Source organism: Genypterus blacodes, unplaced genomic scaffold (assembly GCF_046128005.1).
Source record: "Genypterus blacodes isolate CSIRO-AG114 ecotype Tasmania unplaced genomic scaffold, CSIRO-AGI_Gbla_v1 ptg000052l_1, whole genome shotgun sequence".
In the NCBI taxonomy this organism is placed as follows: Eukaryota; Metazoa; Chordata; class Actinopteri; order Ophidiiformes; family Ophidiidae; genus Genypterus; species Genypterus blacodes.
Window position 1 is genome coordinate 6,494,167 of NW_027466864.1, and position 24,938 is coordinate 6,519,104.

The following is a 24,938-nucleotide window of genomic DNA, read 5'->3' on the forward strand; positions in this document are numbered from 1 at the left end:
CTGAGCCTTTACTTCCAGCTGGAGTTTCCTCTTTGTTTTGTTTCTTCCTCTGATCTTCATCGTCCCACTCTTCACACAGTGAAGCAACGACCCTGATATTTGAGGCTCAAATTAAAAACAATAACACGGAGCGGTGTGGCTGCGTCAGCGCCGGCTCACAGCAGACAGAGTGACCTGCGGATCACTGTTGATGTTTGCTCGCTCTCCCATGAGGCCGTTCAACCGGCCTCTTCCACCGCAGCGAGCGAGACCCCCACATCCTGAGCCCACCACACCAGACACAACCAGCAAACCAGAGCGGGGGCCCGGATTCTTTTGTCGGCCCTCCAACCTGCGCCGGGCCAGGAACTCGCAGTCAGAGCGAAGATTTATGAAGCCCCGTCCGCCCGGGGGGGGCAGGGGGCAGGTTAACCCCCGCCCCGCCGGGAGGAGAGCTCCTTTTTAAACAATAACATCCACATCGGCCGCGTCTCCTCGGGGGACGAGCGGCGGAGAGGGAGGAGAGCGGAGGAGTGCTGAGCCCATCTGTTTGTCTTAACAACTGCTGCTGCTGTCTGCGGGCCTGCAGGGGTAGGAGTGTGTGCGCCGCCGCCGCCGCCAAACACACAGTCAGAGGATGGAGCGAGGTGCTGGAGCGCTCAGAGGGCCGCAGACGGGCGCTCCGCCCAGACGCTCGCTGATAAACGCCACGGGGGAAAAACCTTTTACTGCGGAAATTTGATTACGGTCATTCCTGTCCATCTTGATTTTTTTTTTCTTTCCGCTGGTTCCTTTCTGCTAAAGTTTGTTTTCTTTTTTGTTACGAGCGCTTTGGGGCTTCTCCTCATCCACCGACGCACTCGGGACAAAGTTTCCTCTCTGCACAGTTTTCCAGCTTTTATCTTTCCTGTTCAAAAACAAACAGTTAATTTAATGACCCAAGACAAATCTGAACTCTCTGATGCAACAGGAAAATAAGCAGAAGGTTTTGAAATCAGCAAACAGCTGAGATGAAGACACTCCTGCTCCTCCTCTGCCACTCCAGCAGCTCCTGACCTGCTTCCATCATCTCAGACCGTCACTCTGACTGGAGCCTGAACTCTGCAAACTACTGACACAGACTGTAAACACGATGTCATAGAATCCATCTATACCAACCTGTCAATCAAGACCATCATTTAAACAGTTATGAACAAAATAAATGAATTCTTGGACAACAATGTGTGTGAGTGACTGAGTTTGGACGTAAATGACCTGAAGATCCTTCCGCAGCCAGACACACACACACACACACACACACACTCCCTCACTGATGCCTCTGCGGTGTGAACGTGGATGTCTCTCATTCTCACACACGCATATTTGTTCAAATTACACGACGTGACCCGACGACACCGCCGCAGCGCCGCAGCGATAAGAGAGCGTGGGCGTCACGTGATCCGGGGCTATAAGGGTAACAGTGCGGTGAGACGACTGCACATAACTCCATTACCTCACATATAATCAAAGTATGGACAGCTGACTGGCTGATTAATGGCTTCAGCCTGCCTGGATATAGATGCTGTCTGAGGGCAGAGCTGCTATTAGAGGCCCCGCCGATATGAGGGTAGAATAAACAGAATCAGCCGGTCTGTCAACAACATGGCCGCATCCGAACCTAGCCCGGCCTCCCGCTCACCCAAAAGCATCTGGAAGCCGGCCCGTTTAGAATAGAACTGTTTGGAACATATATAGCCCCGTCTGTCAGGAGGGGGAAGCGGGATTTTGTTTGTTTGCAGCTCTAAGGCGATGACACGGCAAGTTACCAGTTTATTAGGTACACCTGTACAGTCTGATGGCGTCCAACACAACTGAGCTGCAATCAGTCCTTCGCTTCAAAAGCTTTAGAAAGGAATCACTTTTTCTTATTTTCATTATTTTTAAACCTTTGCAGGCTTTCAATTTGCAGAAAACAAACAAATCTGCTTCTTCTCTCTCTACGCACACTGAGTGAAAACAGACACTGGCACTGTCCCGGACTATGATGATGATGATGATTTGTCATTTGTGTGTGTGTGTGTGTGTGTGTGTGTGTGTGTGTGTGTGTGTAAAATCAAAGTTTTGACATGCCGACATCAGCAAATTTAAGAAGTAAAGTGTGTGTCTGTGTGTGTGTCTGTGTGTGTGTGTGTGTGTGTGTGTGTGTGTGTCCGATGCATTTTCTATAGATTTTTAAATTTCCAACCCAAACTACATCACACAACAAACGCGAGGGAAAATAACAAAAAGCTAATCTCCCTTTAATTCTTTACTTTAGAGCGTATAAAGTTACGCTTGTTTTCACAGGACCATGAATGCAACACAACGCATCCAGAGGTATTTAGACCCTGACACCGACGGCAAAAGGTTCAAACAAACACTCATTACATAAAGCCAGAAGACAAACACGAGCCTGAAACGTCTTTCTGCCTGCACAAAGGTCACACAAACGTTTACCATGGAGGATTATCATCACACGGAGCCAAACACGTCAGGCAGACACGGAGCGCAGGGCTGAGCTAAGAGTATGGGAATGGTGTGTGGGGAGAGGAGGGGGAGGGGCTGGAAGTCGGGTTTCCTTTTTTATCTCCAGCATCGCACGGCGAGGCCAAACGACAGAGATGGCATCGGCACAGACAGACTTCATTATCTTCAATCCCTCCTTTCAAGTGGAAGTCATGAAGAGGGAAACTATGAAAGAGGCCATAAAGCTTCCACACTCGGAATGAGATGTTACAGTGCAGCTAACGAGGTCTCCTATTTCCCTGCGGATCATGTCAAACTTTCCCTCTTCCCAGCTTTCGATTGCATTTTTCCCTTTCTTGTGCAATATGGAGATTTATCGCTCCAAACTTCTCACACAATAGTTTTTGGAATGGACGCCGTTTCCCCCCTCCCCTCCCCTCCCCTGCTCCTTCATGAGGATGTGTTCTGTTTTTGTTCCTCCTGTGCTGAAAACGCCATCAAACGCGCTCTAAGTTGGAACAGGTTGTCTGAGCCTCGGCGCGGAATGAGCCAGAGGTCAGATTTTTGGTTGACCGAGGCGACCCCAGCCGGAGCGCAGTGAGGAGTGAGCGCTCGAGGCCGCCCTGCCCTGCGGTCGCAAAAGGGCCACTTTCCTCTGGTAACAAGGGGAAAAAGCTTATATCATACGCGAGCGCTGCGGCCGCTCAGCACCAGACGATTATCTGCCACCCCACAATGTTCCACAATAACAACCCCGAGCCGGGCCGGGAGAGGAGGAAATGAGAGTAAGTGGAAAGTTTGGAGACATAAAAGCTCCGGCAGCTCCCAAATGAAAGCATTCCGAAGGGAGACGTGATGCAACAGAGGGGACGATGAGAGCAACGCTTCAGCAAATCACTTTACAGGTTGTTTGCCGTATTATTCGGCAGGAGCATCGCCATGGCGACCTGGCCCCGTATTCAGTCCACAGGACCCTCAGGTTGGTCTGATCCTGAGTTCCTCGCCAACCTTTGGTCGGAGTGTTTAACAGGGACGATGTTTGTAAAGATCTCACTGCTGTCCTCTCACCTGTGAAGTTACACAAACAAACTCTACCTTCACCTTTACCTTACTGTCAGGGGTCAAAGGGCAGATTATCTGAGCATGTTTATCACTGAAACATGCTGCTTTGTGCTGCGTTCAGGGACATGGATGTGACCTTTGTTTTACAGCAGCACTGTAAGGTCACCGGGGGTTAACAGAGTATCTGTCAGTCACAGATTAGGAGAACCGGTCCAGTCTAGTCTCTGGCCTCAGCAGAATGACTGAGGCCACCGTCAGCAGGATTGAACTTCACCTATACTCAGATGAAGGTCATAAATGGACACTGAGATCAGCTGACATCAGAGGAAACTCACTCCAAAGCAAAGCATCCACAACCTTCAAACAGAAGAACAAGCACTCTACAGCTACAGAAGCTTCAGGTAGCAGCTTTCAGTCTGAGCCGATGGGGCCGTAGGTGAGAAACTTGGCTTGACTGAAGATTTCCAAACGCTACTTGGAGCGTCGGTGTGTTGGCTTTGGCACTGGGAACGTTTCTAACAATTCAAGTCACTGAGCTCAGCCAAGAGTCCTGCGCTGGCATCCCCTGTGTGTGTGTGTGTGTGTGTGTGTGTGTGTGTGTGTGTGTGTGTGTGTGTGTGTGTGTGTGTGTGTGTGTCCTCACCGTCTCACAAAAGCTACCAACCTTCACAATCTCAACTAAATAGGCACAAAGCTTCATCAGCAAAAAAAATAATTTACAGCTTAAAACCACAAAATGTGAAGGGAAATCTTTGTGACACTTTGATCAATATTACAGTAATGAACCCATAATCAGTTGTGTCATGTGACACGTCTCTCCTCACACCAGTTTAAAGCTTTTTTCACTTCATTAGTTCTCTCTCCTGGCCCACACACACTTTACTCTGGAGTCTCTCGGCTCTTGTTAACTTTGATCTGTGACGGCCCGACGCTTGTGAAGGCGTCAACCTTTAATTCAGCCAGAGAAGAAGAGAAGAAGCAGCCAGGTGTGAGGTCCAAGTCACACACCAGAATGTGGCAAGAGTCTGCTGCCACGGCAACCACAGGGGGACTGGGACACCGAGTCACAGTCTAAACACCATATCACTGTCTGATCACACACACACACACACACACACACACACACACACACACACAGCAGTCCCATCCTGTGCTCTGGTAGCAGGAGGTTAAAATAGAGCAGTATAGAGCATCATGAGGGTAAAAATGAGCGCCAGTGTCAAACTCTCGTCCTGAGGCGATGTTCTCTGTCACCTCAAAACCTCGTCTGGCCCGCGTCTTTGCCAGCTGTTGTTGGCGGCGGCTTTAAACACGCAGCTTCTGTCTCGGCACACTCAAACTTCCACACGCCTGCAGGGGACTTTGGTCCAACAACGATGCGGAGCAGACGGTGGGCAGCTTGAGGCACAGCTGACACAAATAAACATCGGTGTAGCCCACAAATAAATATGTCTCCTCTGCAGCGCAGCGCCGTGTGGCAGCGCCGCATCTGGCCCCGGACCAATCAAACACACACACACACACAACCAGAAATAATGTCTGGCGTTTGGCTTTTTCCCCCCCGTTTGTTATTTCTCAGCGATGCTTCAGGACGACGTCGACGCTGCTGCCGCTGCTTTTAAGGCTTCACTATTTACAGCTTGTTTCAGCGCCGGGCCGGGTTGAGACCGCAGCCCTCTGGAGATCACGGCCTCTCACATCTGCCAGGCTCAAAAGCAGCTGGATGTAACTCAAAAATAATTGCTTCCTCCGCGACGTCCAGGAAAGCATGATGTGTGCGCTATCTCCACGCCGCCTCCCTGCAGGGACGCAACTAAATCAACCTTTACTACCTCTTATCCTCCGCTCACTTTGGACCCGTGTGTGTTAATATTATCTGAAGGCAACATGAAAGAGATGGAAACTCTATCGTTTACATGAATTAATCCGGGACACAAAGTCTGATGTATGAGACCTAATCACAGCTCGGATTATGGAGAATAACAGGAAGTAAACATCAAACTGAGGCTTTAGTGTTGTTATCAGCTCTGTGGTGTGTTGTTTGGTTTGCACCGATCCTTGGTTACATTATTTTTGATGGACTCTGAAAGGACACTTGTGAGCTCCTTTGTCTTCTGCACACATTGGGCCCTTAAAGTGTGCAGCAGCTGATCCTTGTTAGCAGCACTTGTGGCTGTGCTCATTTACATTAACAGTGGAGCGTTTGAAAGGAAATAAAAAGCAGCCTGCAAATGAGCTGCTACATGTGTTAGATATACGTTAAAGGGATTTCTCTGCCGTCAAAGAGATCAAGAGAGATCGGATCAAAACAAAAACTGTGTTTAAATAAAGTGACTAATCAACTGGACTGACATGTCATTGATCACAAACACGTGAGTCAAACATCACACAGATGTCATAACACAGACATTTACTGTCAGACTGGAGCAGGTTTCATTTGTCCGTGTGTGTCTGTGTGTGTGTGTGTCTGTGTGTGTGTGTGTGTGTGTGTGTGTGTGTCTGTGTACATTTATGAATGAGTGAACGCGGTTGTGACAGATTCTGGCACCGTGCTTTATGAATGACCCCCCGATATTTCATAGCTGTCAGACTGTTTCTTTTATGTCGGAGCTCAGTGTGAGTCTGGTGCTGTACCGTGAGCGAGGCGGTGCAGCCAGTAGTAGCAGAAATCCACCCCCAGGAAGGTGAACCACCAAGTCCAGGCCGAGTCCCAGGGCAGCTCCACCAGGCGGTACCGGTCCCACACGTACATGTAGGTGGTCAGCTCGCAGCCCCGCATCAACAACCTGAAGCACACACACACAGCCACACAATGAAGAGGTCACACACACTTTATGAGCTGAGGCTGAAGCACACAGGTATTATGATGATGATGATGATGATGATGTCAGAGGAGCTGCAGCTTGGAGATGAAGAAAGGTCCTGCACTCTCATGACCCACACAGCTGTTTTCACTCATTGTGCCTGATTGGCCCTGGTCCCTGAGCTGAGTGGGTGGGTTCACATCTCACACACTGTCCTGATGGTTTGCTGCTCCTGTTAGGACGCCGACACTGAAGCTGCTTTCATTTCTAACGTTCAACCACAGAGACCAATACACAGAAATGCTAAATATCTAACATTTAAGAACAATAAAATGATTAAAATAATAAAGATAACAATGGTTATAGGAGGGTTTAGTAAATTACACAAACTGTAATATTAAATATAAACTAATGGGGTTTAATCAGGAGAAGTCCACATCGCTGAGCTCTAACTCTATCAAAATATGGGTATCTAATGTTTTGGAAAGCCAGAGAATAACTTAACTTGACTTTGTAACTCTTTACTGAGTGTGTGGTGAGTGTGTGTGTGGTGCCTTCACTCACAGTGGAAGTCTGGAGACCATCCCAGCAGAGATGGAGGTGAGGCCGTCAGTGATGGTGACGGACGGAGCTCCGGTCTTCATCAGAGTCACCACCAACTCCAGCACCATCAGGCCCACGAAGAAGGGAGTGGCCTACACACACACACACACACACACACACACACACACACACACACACACACACAGAGTTAACGTCAACACTCTCTGGCTCCATGTTGCCTTTAGCAGCTGTGTTCAGATTGAATATTTGTTTTGGGAAGTGAGTGGAAACTTTGAGGCCTTTGATGTTTTGTGATGCATTATGTTTGTTTATTTGATTGGACTTTAGAAAAGGAAGAAAGTCACAGGAGATTAGAGACATAATGTAAGCAGAGCAGCTGATTGGTCCGTTTCATGCGTGTAAGTTTAAGTAAGACCAACTAACTTAACTTAACCTTTTCAATCCTTAAAAACATGTTTTTATCAGTTTATTTATTTTCTTTACTTAGAATCTACCAAAGAAAACTAAGAATAATATTTTTTTTCAATTTTTCAATTTTTTTCCCCAATCAATAATTTTCTGCTATTTTTTTTCTACATTACATTTTTTCTAGATTTGTGGTTTGTTAAGTATGTTTATTTGGTTTTATAATCTAGATCCCAATGAGAAGAAACAACTTTATTTTTTAAAATCTAAAATCTAGAATGATAAAGAATAATAAGTACGCAATAACTCTAGGCTCTCACACACACTCCCACACACTCACACCCCATTACCTGTGAACTTAAATGTACTTCAAAGTTTTCCTTCTCCCTTTTTTAATCTCCATACAAAGTCAGAAACTACATCAACATTTTTCCTTTATTAAAAATAACTTTTACTGATCTTTTGTCACCCTGACTTCAAACGCGGCGTAACAACGTGGCTGATGAGTGTGTGGTTGAATCAACACAAACATGTGTGTGAGGTTTTGCACTTTAATTAGCAGCTGTTTTTGCAGGAGAAACCACACGATTCTCACATTTTAACAGCGCCAACAAAAACTAAACAATATGAAAGCCTTCTATTTTTAAAAAAAACTTTACATTCAAGTGCAAGAAAAAACGAAGCCATTTAATTACTGGTTATCACAAATCAACTGGTAACCACTAACCAAACATCCAGTGACAGGCGTGTGTTTCTAACCCTGCTAGAAACATGTAATAACCTCTTAATGGCTCTGTCAAACATGGAACTAATTAGAGAGGGACGGGGTTAGCGCAGAGGTCACCGGTACGACTCCAGCGGCGTGTGAGTGTCGGCGCGATGGTGAGCTTCAGCTGAAGGCGTTTGATGACCAAGAGTCAGCGGAGGCGTAACCGGTGCGCACGGCCCCACCAAGCGAGGAATGAAGGGCGTGACGAGACCGCAGAGGAGCACATCTGCAGGTGGGACGGGAGGAAACGTGCATGTGTGTGCGTGCGTGTGTGTGGAGGTTCATGGAAGTGAGAGTGTGTGTGTGCGCATATCCACATGTGAGCGCTCATAAGTTTGCATGCAGGTGTGTGTGAGAATGCATGTGTGTGTGTGTGTGAGCAGAGGCGAGAGCACCACCAGGGAGCTGCGATCACACGCAACGCTCCAACATCTGGCAGCCGACTGCAGCGCCGCAGCTAACAAATGTGCTGGGAGCGCAGGCAGACCTCCTCCAAACCCCCCGAGAGGCAGATTATCATCCTGGCCGTGGCCCAAACCTCCCCTTCTCCTCGCTCCCCTGTCCAGAAGATAGTTTTACCTCCACAGCCTGGAGCTCTGACAGCTCGGGACAGAACCGCTCAGCGAGGCGGCGGCTGTGCGAGGAAGGAGCTTGTCTCATTTACCAACGCACACACGCACGCATTTCCATCACCTATACCTTCGCCAAGGACAATTTGTCTTCATCTGTCGGTTTGTTAGCAGGATCAAACTGCTCTGTTTGGGCTCTGAACCTGAATCCCCACCTCAACCAAACATCCAGTGAGCCACAAACATTACACTTTACTTTGTGATTCTTCTTGTGTTCTTTTACAAATTTACAAATATTCTTCTTGTACTACTGAAATGTGAACGTACTGTGACTGAAGCCTGAGCGCTGCCGTCACTCAGCCCAGAGGGACGCAGAGACACCAGAACTCAGGCTGGACCTCAGTATCCACAGTGTCTCTCAGTGATGGAGGTCATTGTGCTGCTGTGTGAGAGCAGTCAGCTGGTGTGTGTGTGTGTGTGTGTGTGTGTGTGTGTGTGTGTGTGTGTGTGTGTGTGTGTGCGAGAGCATACGCTGCCCATCCTCCGGGCTAAAGTGCTGCTTGTCCACGTACAGAGGACGGGCTTGTACAGACACCACGTTGCACAGAGGATGGACAGACTGAGTGGTGAGTGTGTGTGTGTGTGTGTGTGTGTGTGTGTGTGCGTGTGTGGAGACCCAAAAAAGTCAAAAATGCGAAACATCTCAAATAATTCGAGAAAGTTTAGGGATGCATGTTTACAGAAGCATGACATAATGATCTGATGAAAATGAAATTTGATAAATATGAGACGCATCAGCAGTTCTTAGTCTTAGTGGAACACGACGTCATTGTAAACCTGTCTGTGAGAAACTGGGACAGTTTGGAGGATATGATGATGATGATGATTAATTCCCAGAGGGCTACAAGATGGTGCAAAGCTGCTCCTTGTTTACTTCTCATCTTTGTATCGCAGAATGAGAACCGCAAGTCAGGGTCAGCGGTGCAGGACTCGGACTCGGACTCGCCCCCTCTGCCTGCTGCCACCCAAGGAAGTCAACCCCAGTTTCATCCCGATGCTTCATCTACATGTGAACCAGGACACTCTGTCCATGATTTGTCCACATTTGAAAATAGGGTAATGAACTTTTGTAGTCCTCGTGTAGTTTTGTCGTTTCAGCTCTTTGTTGGTGTGGTGACTCAGTGGTTAGCACTGTGATCTCACTGCCAGAAGGTCCTGGGTTCAAATCCAGAGCTAACCCCTTTCCATTCCGTGTGAAGTTTCCCAGGAAATTAAGAACAATTTATTAGAACAAGACGACTTTCACTCTGCTGTTGGCGTTCTGCTCTGCCTTGGCGGAGGTCTGAGCCTTTTTCTTCATCCCCTCTTGAAATTTGAAGTAATTTCTTGGACGTTTTGTTCTCGCACGCAGTTAGAATTCCTGTTTTCTATCATTTCTGCAAATAAACAAACCCCAAAAAGGCACATGTGGCGTTCCTCTTCAAACACTCACACTAAAGAAAGCCCACTTGAGGCTGCAGCATACTTGGATTCGTGCGGATTGTTTGTTGTGGCATCTAATAATTTTTTTCCCAATCCGACCTTACATGGAAAATGACATTTGCCGACCAGATGTCTGCGTTTTCCCAAACAGCCTTTTTTTATACGGTCACGGATGAGTGATGCTTGGCTGGAAACACGCGGGCCGACAGAACGCGTTCATCATCCTGTCTGAGGAATTCTGTATTCAAATCAGCGAAGATCCCTGAAGGCTGGCAAACGGCCACAAAGTAATAAAAACAAACAACCCCCAAAATGAGAAAATTGTGATTCTCTATCCCGTTCCTTTTTCCGTGCGGGGATCACAGAATAACAGTTGTCCAGAATAATTAATGATACATCAGAAACAGTAAACAGTGCTGAGTCACAAGCCGCACGCACACACGGGCAAACTTTATCACCGTGAACCCCAACAGCAATAACATAAATTAGTTTAATGACATGTTTGGTAGTGTGTTATAGCGACTCCTGCTGAGCGGGTAATTGTTCCTCTCCCCCAATAAAGCCCAAGCCTCATAACCTGCATCAGACATCTGCCACCATTAAAACCAACAGAGACGCCATAAATGCACCGTCAGAGCCTCCAGAACCCACAACGGTGTGTGACAACACAGAGACGTCACTCACAGAGACTCCAGGATCTACAGGACCTCATTGTTTACATTTAGGAAAACTTTCCTGCGTCCTCTTCGTACATTAATTGAGATCATTTTCCTGTCCTGTTTGCTCCTTTGTGCTCTCATGAAACCTCATGATAACAGCAGCAAATTAGTTTTACGATAACAATTGTCACATCATGATAGCGACTATATAGCAGCATGAAAACAAACACGGCTGGAAGCCAAAGTAGCAGAACAACAGCTCAGATCTACATCCAGGAACAACCATGGGCAAACCAGGCAGAAAGAGGAAAATGGGCAGAGGGGGGAAACGGGACTCGGGGGACTCGGGCTGAACAACACGGCCCCAACAAGGCCAACAAGTTACAATGGCTACGACTCAGTAGAAATGACAAGGATCGTTTGTCAAACTGCGCCCCCTAACTGTAAACGTTGCGATTCCACTTGGTTTGCTGATCAAAGCAGCACGAAAACTACAACACATCCATGACATCACTGTTTACATTTACTTTACTCATCAATACTTGGATATTTGATAATGATTTAACAGTATTTCCTCTTCATCAGTATTTATATTTGCTTTGGTGGTTGGTAACTTTTTACTGCTCTTTTCACTTGCACTGAAACTTTGAATTCAGTTGTATTAAGTAATTTCTGTTATTAGTCAGATTATTGAGATCATTTAAACTTGAACTTTAAATTGGCTGTGTTTAATGCTGACACTGAGCTTTGCAATAAAGTATCTGTCTGTGATTACCAAAAATAATAATACAGATTAAAGTATTAGGTTAAATATTTTAAGGGAAAACAAAGTCAAATATTATAAGAATAAAGTCACAGTGCCACAGAAAGTTAAACTTCAATACTCAGGGTTAGTTTATCCAATCCAAAAAGTATCCAATAGAAATAGTTTGGATACTTTAATAAACATTAATATCAGCATTTTAAATTTTACTTACTAATTTTTTTCTTAAGATTGAATTTTACTTATAGTGAGGTAATTTCTCTTCTTTGACTCCAGTAAAGCTTCAATGTTACTATATCATCACTGGTGATTGACGATATAATTACAGCGTTGACTTAAGTGTTAAGTGTTTAGTATTTAGCGTTTGAGTAATTCAAATCAAACATGTTCATGTATCAGACTGTGGCTCAAAGCTGAGTCCGGACCCACCTGCTGCACATACTGAGGGACATCCTCCACCTTCTCAAACGAGGATTCGTTCGGTGTGATCAGGAAAAACATCCCGCGGAGCCCCGCAGTCTGAGCCATGCGTGCGGTGATCAGCACGAAGCCACAGACAAGAAGGTCTCAGGAGGTCTCAGGGGGTCTCGGGTCTCAAGAGGTCTCGGGTCTCAGGAGGTCTCAAAAGATCTCAACTGCGATGCGACACGAGTGACGCGTGAAGACCAAGTGTCCGCGTTAAGTGAAAACACACCGGGACATTGAACGCATCGTGACCGTTCACCTGGAGACCTGCTGCTGGATCAAAGTTCACCTGCTGCCGGACGAGAGCCTGCAGATATCGCGTTAGCCCGCGGGAAGTGAAGCCCAGGCGTTCGCGCACACACACACACACACGCACACACACACACACACACCAGCTGACTGCTCTCACACAGCAGCACAATGACCTCCATCACTGAGAGACAGTGATTTCAGTCACAGTACGTTCACATTTCAGTAGTACAAGAAGAATATTTGTAAATTTGTAAAAGAACACAAGAAGAGTCACAAAGTAAAGTGTAATGTTTGTGGCTCACTGGATGTTTGGTTGAGGTGGGGATTCAGGTTCAGAGCCCAAACAGAGCAGTTTGATCCTGTTGTGTCTCAGAGTTTCCTCTCCCTTCCTCACGCTTTGTTCCAGGGTCCAGGTCTGTTCCTGGATTGGGGCTGGGCCTGGATCCTCTCTGGGACTCACACACACACACACACACACACACTGGACCGGGCCGGGCTGCACCACGTGGGGGGGGGGGGGGGAAACGGCTCGTCTCACCAAAGCACTAAGGTGTGAAAATACCCAAAGACAACACGGAGCTGCAGATGAAGCAGATCTCTATATTCGGGACTGGAGTCCATTACATCCCACAACTCACAGATGCAAACCCTCCTGGTCAGTGTGTGTGTGTGTGTGTGTGTGTGGAGCCAAAGACGCAGTGGAACAAACCAGTATCCTTCACTCTGCTGCACACTTTGCTGTGAGCTGTGGTTACTATGCAAAACAAACCGGAGCACATCGGTCCGCTCACATGCTTTGGGTGGCTTCAGGGGGAAAAAGTGAAGCGTGCAGATGTCGTTCGTGAGGCTCCTCTTCTTCTTCTTCTCCTCCTCCTCCTCCTCCACGCATTAGAATGCACAATCACAATGTGGTGAAAGAGGAGATCGCCTCCTGAAATTATTTTCAACTGGATTTTGTCAGAGAATATGATCCTTTGCGGCTTCTCTCTGGGAGCCTTGGCAGGAGTCCTGACCCCCCCCTCCCTCCCCTCCTCCCCCTCCCTGCCCCAAGGAGAAGGTGAATTTAGCACGCACCCCCCCTCTACCCCCCCACCGCCCCCCTCACCAGCTTTCCACACTCGGCGTAATGTTTAATTCATCTCAGCTTCAGACGCATACATCATCCCATGGACCCACATGGACGAACGCACGGAAAGAACTTACGCAATCACCAGGAATTCCTTTTTTACCACTGGTTAAATTTATTTGATCTGCAAGTGTCCCTGAAAAAGAGCTTCATAAAATATTCATTTCAGGTTTCAGGTTTGTTTACAAAACATCGTCTCCGGGCGGAAAACGTGTTGATCCTTGTTCAGTGTGTAGCACTGAGTGAGCTGAGTACTGTGGGTATAAAAGGACTGTTAGGTAATACAGAGAAGTATGTACAGATTATTTATATTAGCCAGGCAAATTTGATTTCCTGCCACTTGATTGGATCAATAACTCAATTACATCGCGATTTACAATTGACACACAGTAGAAAGGGATGGAGGCGTGATCACGTTCCACAGTGCAGAGCCTCGTCCTGCCTCCTCACACACAGACTGGAATGTTCTGGAGGTCTGACCGAATCCAACCGGAGTCCAAAATGTAATATTCAGTGAATTCCTGTAGCCAAAGTGTTACCTTTTAATATTGATAGGATTCTTCTTTTTTTTAGATTTATCAAAGAAATCTTTAACCAATGGCACTCTGAGGCGTTCCACCATCTTTCTTTGTGTGCACAGTTCTTTAGTTTCCCTTTACACGGAGACACAAACCTCATTCCTTTGTACATTTGTACACTTATTTAGCATCGTTGTATGACGATGACAAATCAGCAAACAGCAGTCCTTTTAAGGACGGTCCTGAGGCTGGGGGCGGGGCCGACTCAGAGGGGGCGGGGAGGGAGGGGACGGGAGGGGGGGCGCTCGTCTGTCCATCATAAGTGAGCGTGCTCGGAGCTCTGGTCGCTGTCGGGACTGTCCTCCTCGTTGGCTAAGGAGTCTGTGGAGTGGTGCAGCGCCGCGATGCCGGAGAACTCTGACGGCAGCAACGTCCCCTTTTTCACATTCGTCAGTTCTTTCTCTCGGGCCGCCGCCCCCTGCTGGCCTCCCTTCACTCTTTTCCACTTCATCCTCCTGTTCTGGAACCACACCTTCACCTAAGCAGAGAGAGAACAGGCCGTCACACCAGGGGAGAGTAAACAGGCACGGAATGGGTGCAGAGTGTGTGTGCGTGTGTGTGCCTGCGTGCAGGGCAAACGGCGGTGTGAGGACGTGCCGCTTCCTCTAAAGGTTTGGCAGCAGCAATTATACGTTGATGAACTGTTCCATCTGCCACGGGGCATCTACCTGTTTTCCCCTGAGTCGACAGCTCCGGCCGTATTTACGTCTCTCAGACTGATGATTAAGCTGTTGCTTAAAACGGTTTACACGTCAAGAAGTCCAGCCTCCCTGAGTGTCGACACATGTGCCCGGGGGTGGGGGGGGTTGGGGGGGGGGGTTCGCTCTTGTCACGTCAGTCGGGTGGGTTTATTTCGGGGAGTGTCAGTCGCGGGGGGCCGGCGGGTCACGTGGTCAGGAAGTGAGCTGACAGCACGTTTGTCTTGAGCGTCGGCGTGTACGGCGAGCTGAGGGTCGTCATGACAGGCTGAGGCCTTTTGAGAGTGCAGCTCGACCTTTGACCCCCCACACTTACACACTCACACACACTTATCACCCCTCTCATCACGCTCAGACGCTTGTGCCTCACATTCAATCATCGTTTACACATTTGAGACTTCTGCAGCCATGATTGGATTGTTGTCATCTAAGATCTGAAGTTAAATAAATAAGAAGTTTCATGAGACGATTCTACTCAATCAACAGATCACAGATACAGCTTGATGTGACAGATTCATAAACAAGAGGACACCTCACATCTGGCTGCCATCTTTGTTTGGATTCTCAAGTTGCGAAACCGGTGAAAGCAAATCAAAGTAAATATTGTCCCCTTCAAGTTGTTCTTTCCTGTCCTTTAGGAGACAGGAAATGTCTTCCAAACAGCTTTAAGTGTGATTGAACGACTGGTAGAGACTCAGATTCATGATGAGTCCACCTCCAGTAGCTCCAAACACCTGACCTTTGACCCCAACATGCGTTTGAACCAAGCTAGAAATGAAAGTTTAGCATTTTGCCAACCAGTGGCCAGCGTTCACGCCAACAAAGAACAATGAGAGGAAACAAATGTGAGCTTGAACGCCTCATCCCAAAATAAAAGCCTTTGTATTCTCCTCTTCTTCACTGTGTTTCTGTAAAGTGTAGACTTTGTTCGGGTATGAAGCAGATCTGTGTCCTCCTCTGCCTCCTCCTGACCTGAACACTGCGTGGGCCTGAGGTACATGTAGATCTCCTCAGCCCCGCTCTCTCTGCCAACATGGACCAATCTCCTGTAAACTGAGTGCACATTCCTTGCTGTTCTATAAAAAGAGGATCTGCAGCAGTTTGGAGTTTTTCCTGAGGTGACGGCGTGCAGGACTGTTGCTCTAAGCGTTTCTGCACCTTTAGAGCGGAGGAAAAGCAGAAGGCGGCTCACGCAGCCCAGCTCACATGTGTCATCGGTCACAGTTTCCATCTGCGTCCGACCCAAATGCCACTGCAGGTTTCCTCCTGTCGCTCCCCTCAGACTCTTTAAATACTCGCCGGCTTCACGCGACTCTGGCTGCACATCCCCTCCTCGGTACCTGGGGTGCACGCTGTACAGTTTTAGCAAAGGGCGGCTCCAGTGGGAATTGAACCCCTAACCCTGATAGCATTAGTGTCATTCTCAACCAACCAGGGAACAGGACGGCTGATGAAATGGGCTCATATGGTGAAGGGAAGCTGAAGGGACAGCATGAGGTCGCTATAGTAGACGTGTGTGTGTCGCTATGCTGAAACTGCTAAATGGAACGCACCCCTAATTACCCGTAGGGACACATTACACACACACACAGAAAGTCCTTCTAATTAAGCTTCTGCTCAGAAAGTGTTTTCCTTTGACCTTTGACCCTGCACCGCCTGTATTTGTTCTGGATCACTATCCTACAGGGACTTCCGTGAGTTTGTATCTGGTGCAATGTCGCCCCATGACAGTTTAACAAGGTGTTAGCATCATTATAGCGTAACACAGAACAACACACAGCTGTAATATGGAATCCGCAAGCTAAGATTAGCATCGACGCGGCGTTGAAGAAACAGTAACATGGATCCATAAGGCCTGGAAGGGAACGCCGCAGATCTCCACAACCATTCAACTCACAATACAACACCCACCCAGTTCAGATGGCATAATACTTTGTCTGTCAGTCTGATTTGTAAACTTAAAGCAATTGATTTGAGTAAAATATGACTGGATTTGCTGCATTAGCGCCCTGCTGTCCTGTTTGCTGGTTGGACGCTGAAGCTTCAGTGATGGACTGAACTGAAGCTGCTGCTCTCCACCCGCGAGGAAACGACCGCCGGCAGTTTTTTAGTGCCGATATGCGAACATACGGGTCGTGTGATACCCAAAAGATCTATTTTGGCTGGAGTATCACTTCAGGCTGTGATTTAGTTTCAGGGCTGAAGCATCACCTGAAACCAACACGCCGTCTCTCTCTCTCTCTCTCCGCACCGTGGATCACACCACACACTATCACAGGCCAGGTGTCAGTTAAGTGTGACTTATGGCTTCCACAGGGGCGTCAGAGAACAACAGGCTCAGCTCGGTTTCCTTCCCCCCCTGAACCATTTGTCTCCTGTTATTTATTTTTCGTGGCTACGTTTTTTACGGCGAGCGCGCCCACGCTCCCAGACCAATTTATGCGAGCCGGAGCGGAGGCAGAGAGGAAGTGACTTGCTAGACAGCACTTCCTTCAACCCGTCTCTCCGCCACGACTGAAAGAATAGACAGGAACATCTGGAATATGATAGTCCCTTCACGCGGCAGCATCTGGCGCACAATAGCGCTCGCACCCGAGTTACAAAAACAGTAGCGAGCCCAAAAAGCCTCTTTGTTATCCTGAGGCCGCCTCTGTTATCACAACACAGCACGATCGTGCTAATGAGAGGTCTGATAATGTCTGGGCCCCCGGGGGTAAGGAGGGGGGGGGAAGGGGCGGCGGAGGGCAGGACGTACTTGTCTCTCGGTGAGGTCGAGGTTGACGGCGATCTCGTAGCGTCTTAGCCTGGTCAGGTAGTTGTGGTGGGCGAACTCGGCCTCCAGCTCCCTGATCTGCTCCTTGGTGAACGCCGTCCGCTCCTTCCTGGGCTTGCTGCTCACGTCTGACTTGTAATTCCCGTCCTGGGACTCTGAAATCAAACAGCGCAGGGGTTTGTGTTCCACTCAGGGAAAGATTTACACACGGGCAGGAAAATAAAAATAAAGCGGCGTAATGCAGGCAGGTGCAGGAAGGAAAAGAGGCAAAGGTGAGAGAAACAAAGAGGAGCCGCCAATCACACTGTGCTCTGTTTATGAAGCCTTAAAGTGCGTGGAAGGACCCGTGTGGTGGCCGCACATGTGCCTGCTCTGGCAGCTGCTCTGGTGCCTACAAGCGGCCGACACGGAGTCAATTTGCTTGAAACTAAATGGAATCTGCTGCTTCCACTTTTTCCCCTTTTAAATGTGGAACAAATCAGCTCTTGGAGTTAAACGTATTCTCGGCTCTGATTTGTTTCAGATTCGACAGCCGCCTCTGTTTAGTCTTTCATTCGATTTGTCTGGTTTAATTAAACAAACACACAGATCCAGGTACTGAGGTCTGCACCGGTCTGACGTCTACATTGCCAACTCAACGCTCCCCGCAAACTCTGAGCCGACTTCACTGGATTAAAGATCCTGAAGCAAAAATCAGAAAAAGAAAATGTGTAATATTAAATGAACTATACTTCTTATTTTAGCGACCGCCTGTAAACAAGCAGAAGCTGAGAAAAAAAAAATTGAATTATGAAAAATTATCCTTGTTTTTTTAAAAACCATTATGAAAAGTTTGACTTTGAAAACCATTTCACGTGTCGTCGCTTCCATCATCTGGAGAAATAAACACGTATTCATTTTCACTCTTAAGTATTAAATTAAAGCTACTAGAGAGGGATCCTTTTGTAATTATTTTATCTTAACATAATTGTATATTTATGCCTATGGGGGGACTCTGTGCCGGGGCCCATGGGGTAAATGTATCAAAGTCCGGCCCTGCAACCTCCACACACACTGACTGTGTACCTGCTGATTTGTTTCTATAACGTCTGTGAGAGATTCATCTTCTTCTGTGACAGTATTGGATATTGGTGAGATGAAAGCTGACATCATCATCAGCTCACTCACACAGTTTAGCTCCCAGACCAGAGAAACACTTTTGTTTTCGCGTTTCCACAAACTTTCCGAGGAAAACATGTGGGTTAATTTGCCCTGTGAACGTTCCCATTGTGAGCGGCTTTGTGGTTTCTCCGTTGGACGCACTTCAGTGGCACGGCGCTGAAACGCCGGCCCAGATCGCACGCTAATTCATCTGCGGTCCTGTTCTGCTGTGTGTGTTAATCCAGCAGGCCCGTGGCAAGCCAAACTGTAAATAGTCCTGCAGCTCAGAGCCAAACGCACCAAACCGTCAGGACCTAGACCAGGTCCCCGCAGAGGACACCTCTGGAACCAGGACCCGTCCCAGCAGAGGCCACCTCTGGGACCAGGACCCGTCCCAGTAGAGGACAGCTCCACACCTCCACCGTCTCCCTGCTGGGACCCTGATCCAGCCTTGCCCTCTCCAGTCGGGGGATCGTTCCTTCTAATTAAGCCGCTGCTCTTCCAGAAACTAAATAACTCCCTTGGGAAGCCGAAGGAAAGACGAGGAGTAAACTGAAACTGAAAGTTATATTTGTGGGCTACCCAAGGATAAACAACTGGCATATAGAAAGTTCAGCCATTTCCCACATGAGCTTCTAACTGAACCCCTGAACTGAAACAGATCCTAGCTGGACCTGCAGCCCGAGCCCGGCTCCCCCCGTGACCTCGCCGCTGCTCCCTGTAATTTCCAGCGCGTGTCCCATTGAAGCGGGAACGTCGCATGTATTTGTCCTCTCTCTCTCCCTCTCTCTCTCTCTCTCTCTCTCCCTGGTAAACACAGACATTGTGTAAAGAGGAATAAAGGAATCACACACCAGCTGCTGCAGGACCTGGCGGGGCCCCGGAGTTAAAACGAGCGACGGGACTTTTACGACACAGCCGCTGCGCCACAGCAATTAGGTGCCCGCCGCCACTTTCATGTCTCCACAAAAAAAGAGGGAATAATGGGAGAAAAGAAGGCGCAGCCAGACGGTACACGACGTCTAGGTCTCCCAGAATATGAGCCCAATCCCGCACAGAGCAACGTCAACATGTCGGGTCTTTGCACAGAGACAAATGTTTCAGTGAAGGATTTAAAACATTTTCCTCGAGTGAAATAATATGAAACGCTCCAACAGGAGAGTGAAATCAAACGCAGCAACGAGTCTTAACTGACTGATGGCTGCAGTGAGGAGATCAATCACATGATCATCATCTCTGCTCCTCAGTTCAAATCTGGTTTCTCCAATTTTCACAATAAGAGTTTTTCTTTTTGTTTCCTCCCTAATCAGACTTTTTAACCTCTTCCTGCTCTCACGTTTGCTTCTCCACTACATTTCCCCCTCACACTCCCTCAACCAGGCCTTTATGTATTCAGTCTCTGCTGCTGCTGCTGTGTCTGAACTCCAGCGCTTCAATCCACCCGCCCAGACTTCAAGCACAATTTATTCTTCCACACAAAATCTAATAAGTGTTTTTTAGGTTAAGGCCACTCCCTTGACAGCAGAATATAACTCAAACTCAGCAAACCGCTCCGGCTCAAACTCTCCAGCTGCCCCCCCCCCCCCCGAGAAAACCCGAGCAGGTTCTCCGGAAACCAGACACCCAGAATGCCGGGGAGCCGGGGCTGATCTCATTAGCCCACCCCTGCTGCCTTGCTCGAGGAAACAATCACAACTATTTGACGGAGAAACGCGAGACGCTTCATATTTGAGCAACGTGATAGACCTAACATGGAAATGAGCTCTCGGGTTTTTGTTTTTATTTTTGTAGCGAAAGCAGAGTTTCTGCTCCAGATGGTGAAACCTAATCGCAGCGCCGCATCTCATGCAACTGGCAGCGCTGCGATATTTAGACAGCTGATTGAGTCAGCAGCCTAGTTAGGCCCGATAATCAGCAGGGTTTGTGTTAGCCGGGGCAGAACGCTCCACACGCACACACACACACTCTGGGGCGTCAGGGGGCCGACGCTTGGATTTCCAAACCACTTGACAAAGGAGAAAAGGAAATGGAGGCTGGTGTGTTGAATATGTGAATAAATTAGAGCGCTGCTTTGTCCTGCTTGTGGATAACAGGAAGCCTTGAACAAACACCAGGGCAGAATTAGAAATTAAGTCGTCCCGATTCCGGAGACAGCTCTGTCGCTTTGCAGGCGTCGGCCCATAATTCTGCCGTCCCCCCCCCCCCCCCCCGAGCGGCCAATCTCTCATTTTTCACGGCGTAATTAGAACTTTCAGCAGCGCTAAATCAGCCCGGTTGACCGGCGCCTACAGATGAGTTACGTCATATTTTACACCCGATCTGTAAAGCGTCTCAGATGGAGTCGCTGTTTGCCGAGGGGGCCGCCGCCGCTCCAAAACTAATGGCGCGAGGAAATATCCGTCAGTGTGGCCGTGGTGTGTACACACAGCTGAGCGCAGGTGATACACCGCGCACACAATGAGGCCTTCAAAACAGCGGCGAGTCGCAGGAACGGGCGCCGAGTTCCCACATTCCAGCCCCTGCCTGCACCCGGAGCACGGCAGCAGCAGCAGCACGCTTTCCCTGGAAAACTGATAACTCCCGCTGAGATCACGTTGCCTGCGAGAACTCCGGCGACCCGAGCCGGGCCGTTTGTCACGCCGTGATTGATGAACGCGGCGAAACGCAGGTTGGAAATGTTGCACAGGTCACGGGGAAGGCGTGACACGTTAGGAGGCAGATTCTGTTTCTGAGCAAGGAAAGGCTTTTATTTTTTAAGCTTTAGAAATTAAAAATAAAAGCCTTTTGAATCTTTGGTTATTAACGCAGCGGATTGACAACAAATCCAAACATTGTGTTGTTTTTAGAGACAACACGGTGTGAAGCAGCCAAACAATTATCAGCTTTAAACAACCAACGGCGCTGATTGAGGTCAGGTTGACTGAGCGACCTGCTGAGGATCCTAACAGCAGAACCCACGAGCAGAGAGAGAAGAAGAAGAAGAAGAAGAAGCCGGGATTCATCTTTAACACTTTGGTGGAGCCGCTTTGGGAATGAAGGCATCAAAAATATTTACTGTTAAATATTTGATCCATTTATTGAGCCGTCGGGATCAATTTTACAAATCAATCAACGCTGCATCGTCCGTCAATCAATATGTATATTTTAGATTTGGGCCCTTTGACCTCCCTGCGATGCGTTCAAGGCCCTGGAGTTTAATTTCCTGCTGATTGTCTTTTATTTGAAGTCTGATCATTTATTTAAACAAATCCTTGCAGCGCGGCGTGAAAGCGCGTGTGTGTGTGTGTGTGTGTGTGTGTCGACCGTTTAGTGCTGCGCCGCTTTTTACAGTCCGTGACATGAATTCTCTTGTGTTGCTGCTTCAGCGCCCTGAGCCGAGCGTGGCAGTGACCCAGATGTGTGAGAGGAGAGGCGGCAGCAGGCAGACCAGCTCTCGCTCTCTCCCTCGCTCTTCCTCGCTCTCCCTCGCTCGGCCTTCAGCGCGTCAGGCCGTCACCTCACACCTACAAACTGCTTTAGAGACGCTTCTCTGTTTTCCCCCCCACAGTTATGAGCTGCTGAGAGATTTAGAACCAGCAGAATAAATGAGTGTTTTTCTTTTGCTCCACTTGGAATTTCTTGAAAAGTTGATATTAATGCGCTGCTGTTTATTTAACAATTAAACAAGTTATAATAATGACAGATGTTGGAAACGCGTCCAAGAAGTTTGATCTCATGTCTTTGGTTGTGCAATCTTTGACGAACACACACACACACACACACACACACACACACACACACACACAGCCGGTGGTATCAGACTCCTGTAAGCATGTGAGGAATGTGAGCCAGCGTCTCCGCTCTGATCGCCGCTCTGCTTACCTGAGCTGTCACTTTTCCTCTTGCCGTTCCTCTTCTCCGCCTCAGCAGGTGACAGCGTCTGTCTGCCAAAGTCAGCGGGCGCACAGGAAGCTCCCGTGGGCGTGCTGCCGCTGCCCAGACCGGGGGTGCTGGCACACATGCTGGGCCCGCCGGGGTGACTCAAGTCGGGGGGCACGGGGGGGCCGGCGTCCTGGGCCGAATGGGAGTGAGGGTGGCAGAGGGTGTGACGGTTGCTGCTGCTGGGCGACGGCATCTGCGGGATGTGCCATGGCGCGTGGTGCTGAGGCGGGAGGTGATGCTGCTGGGAGGGCAGGTGGCCGCGGTGGGAGTGGGAGTGGGAGTGGAGGTGCTGCCCGGAGAACAGGCCGTCGTCCACCGGGTAGCTGGAGATGATGCAGGGCGAGGGGGAGGAGGTGGAGGAGGACGAGGACGAGGAAGCCAGGTCGGGGTAGGAGACGTGGTCGGAGCGGCCGTGCAGAGTCAGGGGCGACTGGGCGAAGGCAGGGTGCAGGCCCTGCGCCTGGGCGTGGGGGCTGCGCAGGCAGCCAAACAGTGTGTGATCCATGGCGTGCAAACACACACACACAGCCCTCCACAGAGAGACGAGACGTAGAAGAAGAAGAAGAAGAGTAAAGTTACCAAAAACAAAGCGATCACAAACACATAAAGATATCCAAGACGCCTTCCTCTCTCTCTCTCTCTCTCTCTCTTCGTCTCTCTCTCTCTCTCTCTCTCTCTCTCCTGGACCGGACCCGAAACTTTTCCTTCAGTTGCGAAAACTCAAATAGTCAGAGGAAAACGGAGTGTGTTTGGAGAGGGGGGTCCTGCGGTAATCCGGAGCACGCGGCCAGTTGCCAGGCTGCACAGGATAAACAGTTAGCCCGGGATAAGCTGCAGCACAGCCTCTCAGATGTCAGGAGGAAGAGGGGACTGGAGCTCGAGGCTGGGAGCAGAAGGAGGTTCCTAGGAACTGCAGAACGAGGGGAGCCGGCAGAGGGGATGTTATAAATAGGGTGTAACGTGAGAGGGAGGCTGGGTCACAGACTGCATACGCGCTACTGACCACATACATATGATCGCCCTCCAAAAAGCACAGCACAATAAATCTGTACTATTAAAATGGCTGAGCCTCAGGAAAGAAGGCAATTTATTTTGGACTTGGATGTGACCTGGGGTGGCCATCTTCTTCCCTCTGCCCCCGAGCAGCTAACAGCCTTAAAGGTTGATGGGAGGGGCCGAGAGGGGGGGGGGGGGGGGGGGGGTCAAGGGTCAAGTCTGGGTGCCACCCCGTATTTGTCACTGTTGACCCCGTTAAAGAGTGTTAGTGTTGCAGAGGCCCAGGGACGGAGAGCTGCTGAGAGGAGAGCGGCCGCCATTAATCAGATCAAACCAGATTACACACACTGATACAAACACAACTGAAGCTCACACACACTCAGACTGAAGCTCTCACACACACACACACACACACACACACACTCAGACTTATAGGAGGGTTTACGGTGCTTAAATTAGGTCCAAACACACACCTAAAGCTCTTTTTAATTTACTACAATCAATTATTAACCCTGTGTGTCATCATGACTGAACGGACGCTGAAATTAAACCTTAATTTGGGTCAAAACATTGGACCAAAGTCACAGAAACGTTTATTAAAAAGCTCATCTATGGCCGTTCCTTTCTTCCACACACACACACACACACACTTAATTTCTAATATGAAGTTGTTCTAAATCCTCTTTGACCGTTAAAATGTCATTTTATTGCGGCGTAGTTAGAATAAAAAGCTGAGCTGGATTCTTCCACCTCAGAAACTAAACGCCCTCATTTACATGTAATATTAAAAACATCTTGTGAATTTCATAAATAGCTGGAGGAGCGTTCAGATGTGACATCACACAGTTTGTGAAGCATAAATAGGAGAATAAATGAGTAATTATGGTGACGATTTAAGGAGGAAATGAAGGAAGTCAGGCTTTGTTAAACGCATTTAAAAGTCATTTGCAGAATTTATAATGGAGATTAAAAAAAATACCAAAATACAAGAAATGTTGCATCGCCTTTTTCTCCTAAATCTTCACAAATCTCAGCAACAGCGAGACTTTAGATCACATATGGCGAGCGTGACGTCATTTCATCGTCTTAAATATCCTACAAGCGACATTGGAGTGTGAGAGTGTTTCAGTGACTGGAGAGTTTCAGACGCGTTTCCCAGATGGATTGCAGCGACAGACCGACACACCGACAGACCGGCAGAGCCTCACTCCGGCGGGGCTGCGCGGGGCCGCGAGCCGCCACATGCGCCGCGGAGCCGCCGGAGGAGGAAATTAATTCCTCTGTGAGAGAAAATGACTTTAACAGATCGCACGCGCACGCGCACGAACACACACACACACACACGCACACACACAGGAAAGGCGCGTTAGGTGAGTGAGTGTCAAACTCTCCCACTGTTTACATTACAAATTAAAGCTATTAGCAGGTTAGCTCGGCATGTGTGTCTGT

The 24,938-nt window shown here is 48.5% G+C and overlaps 2 protein-coding genes across 2 annotated transcripts in view; both read right to left on the reverse strand.

Moving 5' to 3' along the window:
- agmo (alkylglycerol monooxygenase) overlaps nucleotides 1-12,292 on the reverse strand; it is a 41,074-nt gene extending 28,782 nt beyond the window's left edge. Inside the window, exons 1-3 of the mRNA XM_076150263.1 lie at nucleotides 11,970-12,292; nucleotides 6,894-7,024; nucleotides 6,160-6,311 (exon numbers count right to left, since the gene is read on the reverse strand). Coding sequence (XP_076006378.1) covers nucleotides 6,160-6,311; nucleotides 6,894-7,024; nucleotides 11,970-12,068 — 382 coding nt within the window. The 5' untranslated portion in view covers nucleotides 12,069-12,292. The remainder of the gene's footprint in view (nucleotides 1-6,159; nucleotides 6,312-6,893; nucleotides 7,025-11,969) is intronic.
- A 1,200-nt stretch (nucleotides 12,293-13,492) lies between these two features.
- On the reverse strand, nucleotides 13,493-23,363 carry meox2a (mesenchyme homeobox 2a). Its single transcript, XM_076150265.1, has 3 exons — nucleotides 22,434-23,363; nucleotides 17,415-17,587; nucleotides 13,493-14,439 (listed from the first exon to the last, which is right to left on the reverse strand). The coding sequence occupies exons 1-3, from the start codon at nucleotides 22,996-22,998 to the stop codon at nucleotides 14,218-14,220; spliced, it is 960 nt and encodes a 319-aa protein (XP_076006380.1). The 5' UTR covers nucleotides 22,999-23,363; the 3' UTR covers nucleotides 13,493-14,217.
- Nucleotides 23,364-24,938: the final 1,575 nt, after the last annotated feature.

Bases quoted from the DNA above. Each gene is read 5' to 3' on its own strand.
- meox2a (XM_076150265.1), bottom strand. From the start codon at position 22,998: ATGGATCACACACTGTTTGGCTGCCTGCGCAGCCCCCACGCCCAGGCG. The intron at 17,588-22,433 runs GTAAGCAGAGCG...GTTTGATTTCAG, and splicing joins GAGGAAAAGTGACAGCTCAG to AGTCCCAGGACGGGAATTAC. The intron at 14,440-17,414 runs GTACGTCCTGCC...CTCTCTGCTTAG, and splicing joins TCGACCTCACCGAGAGACAA to GTGAAGGTGTGGTTCCAGAA.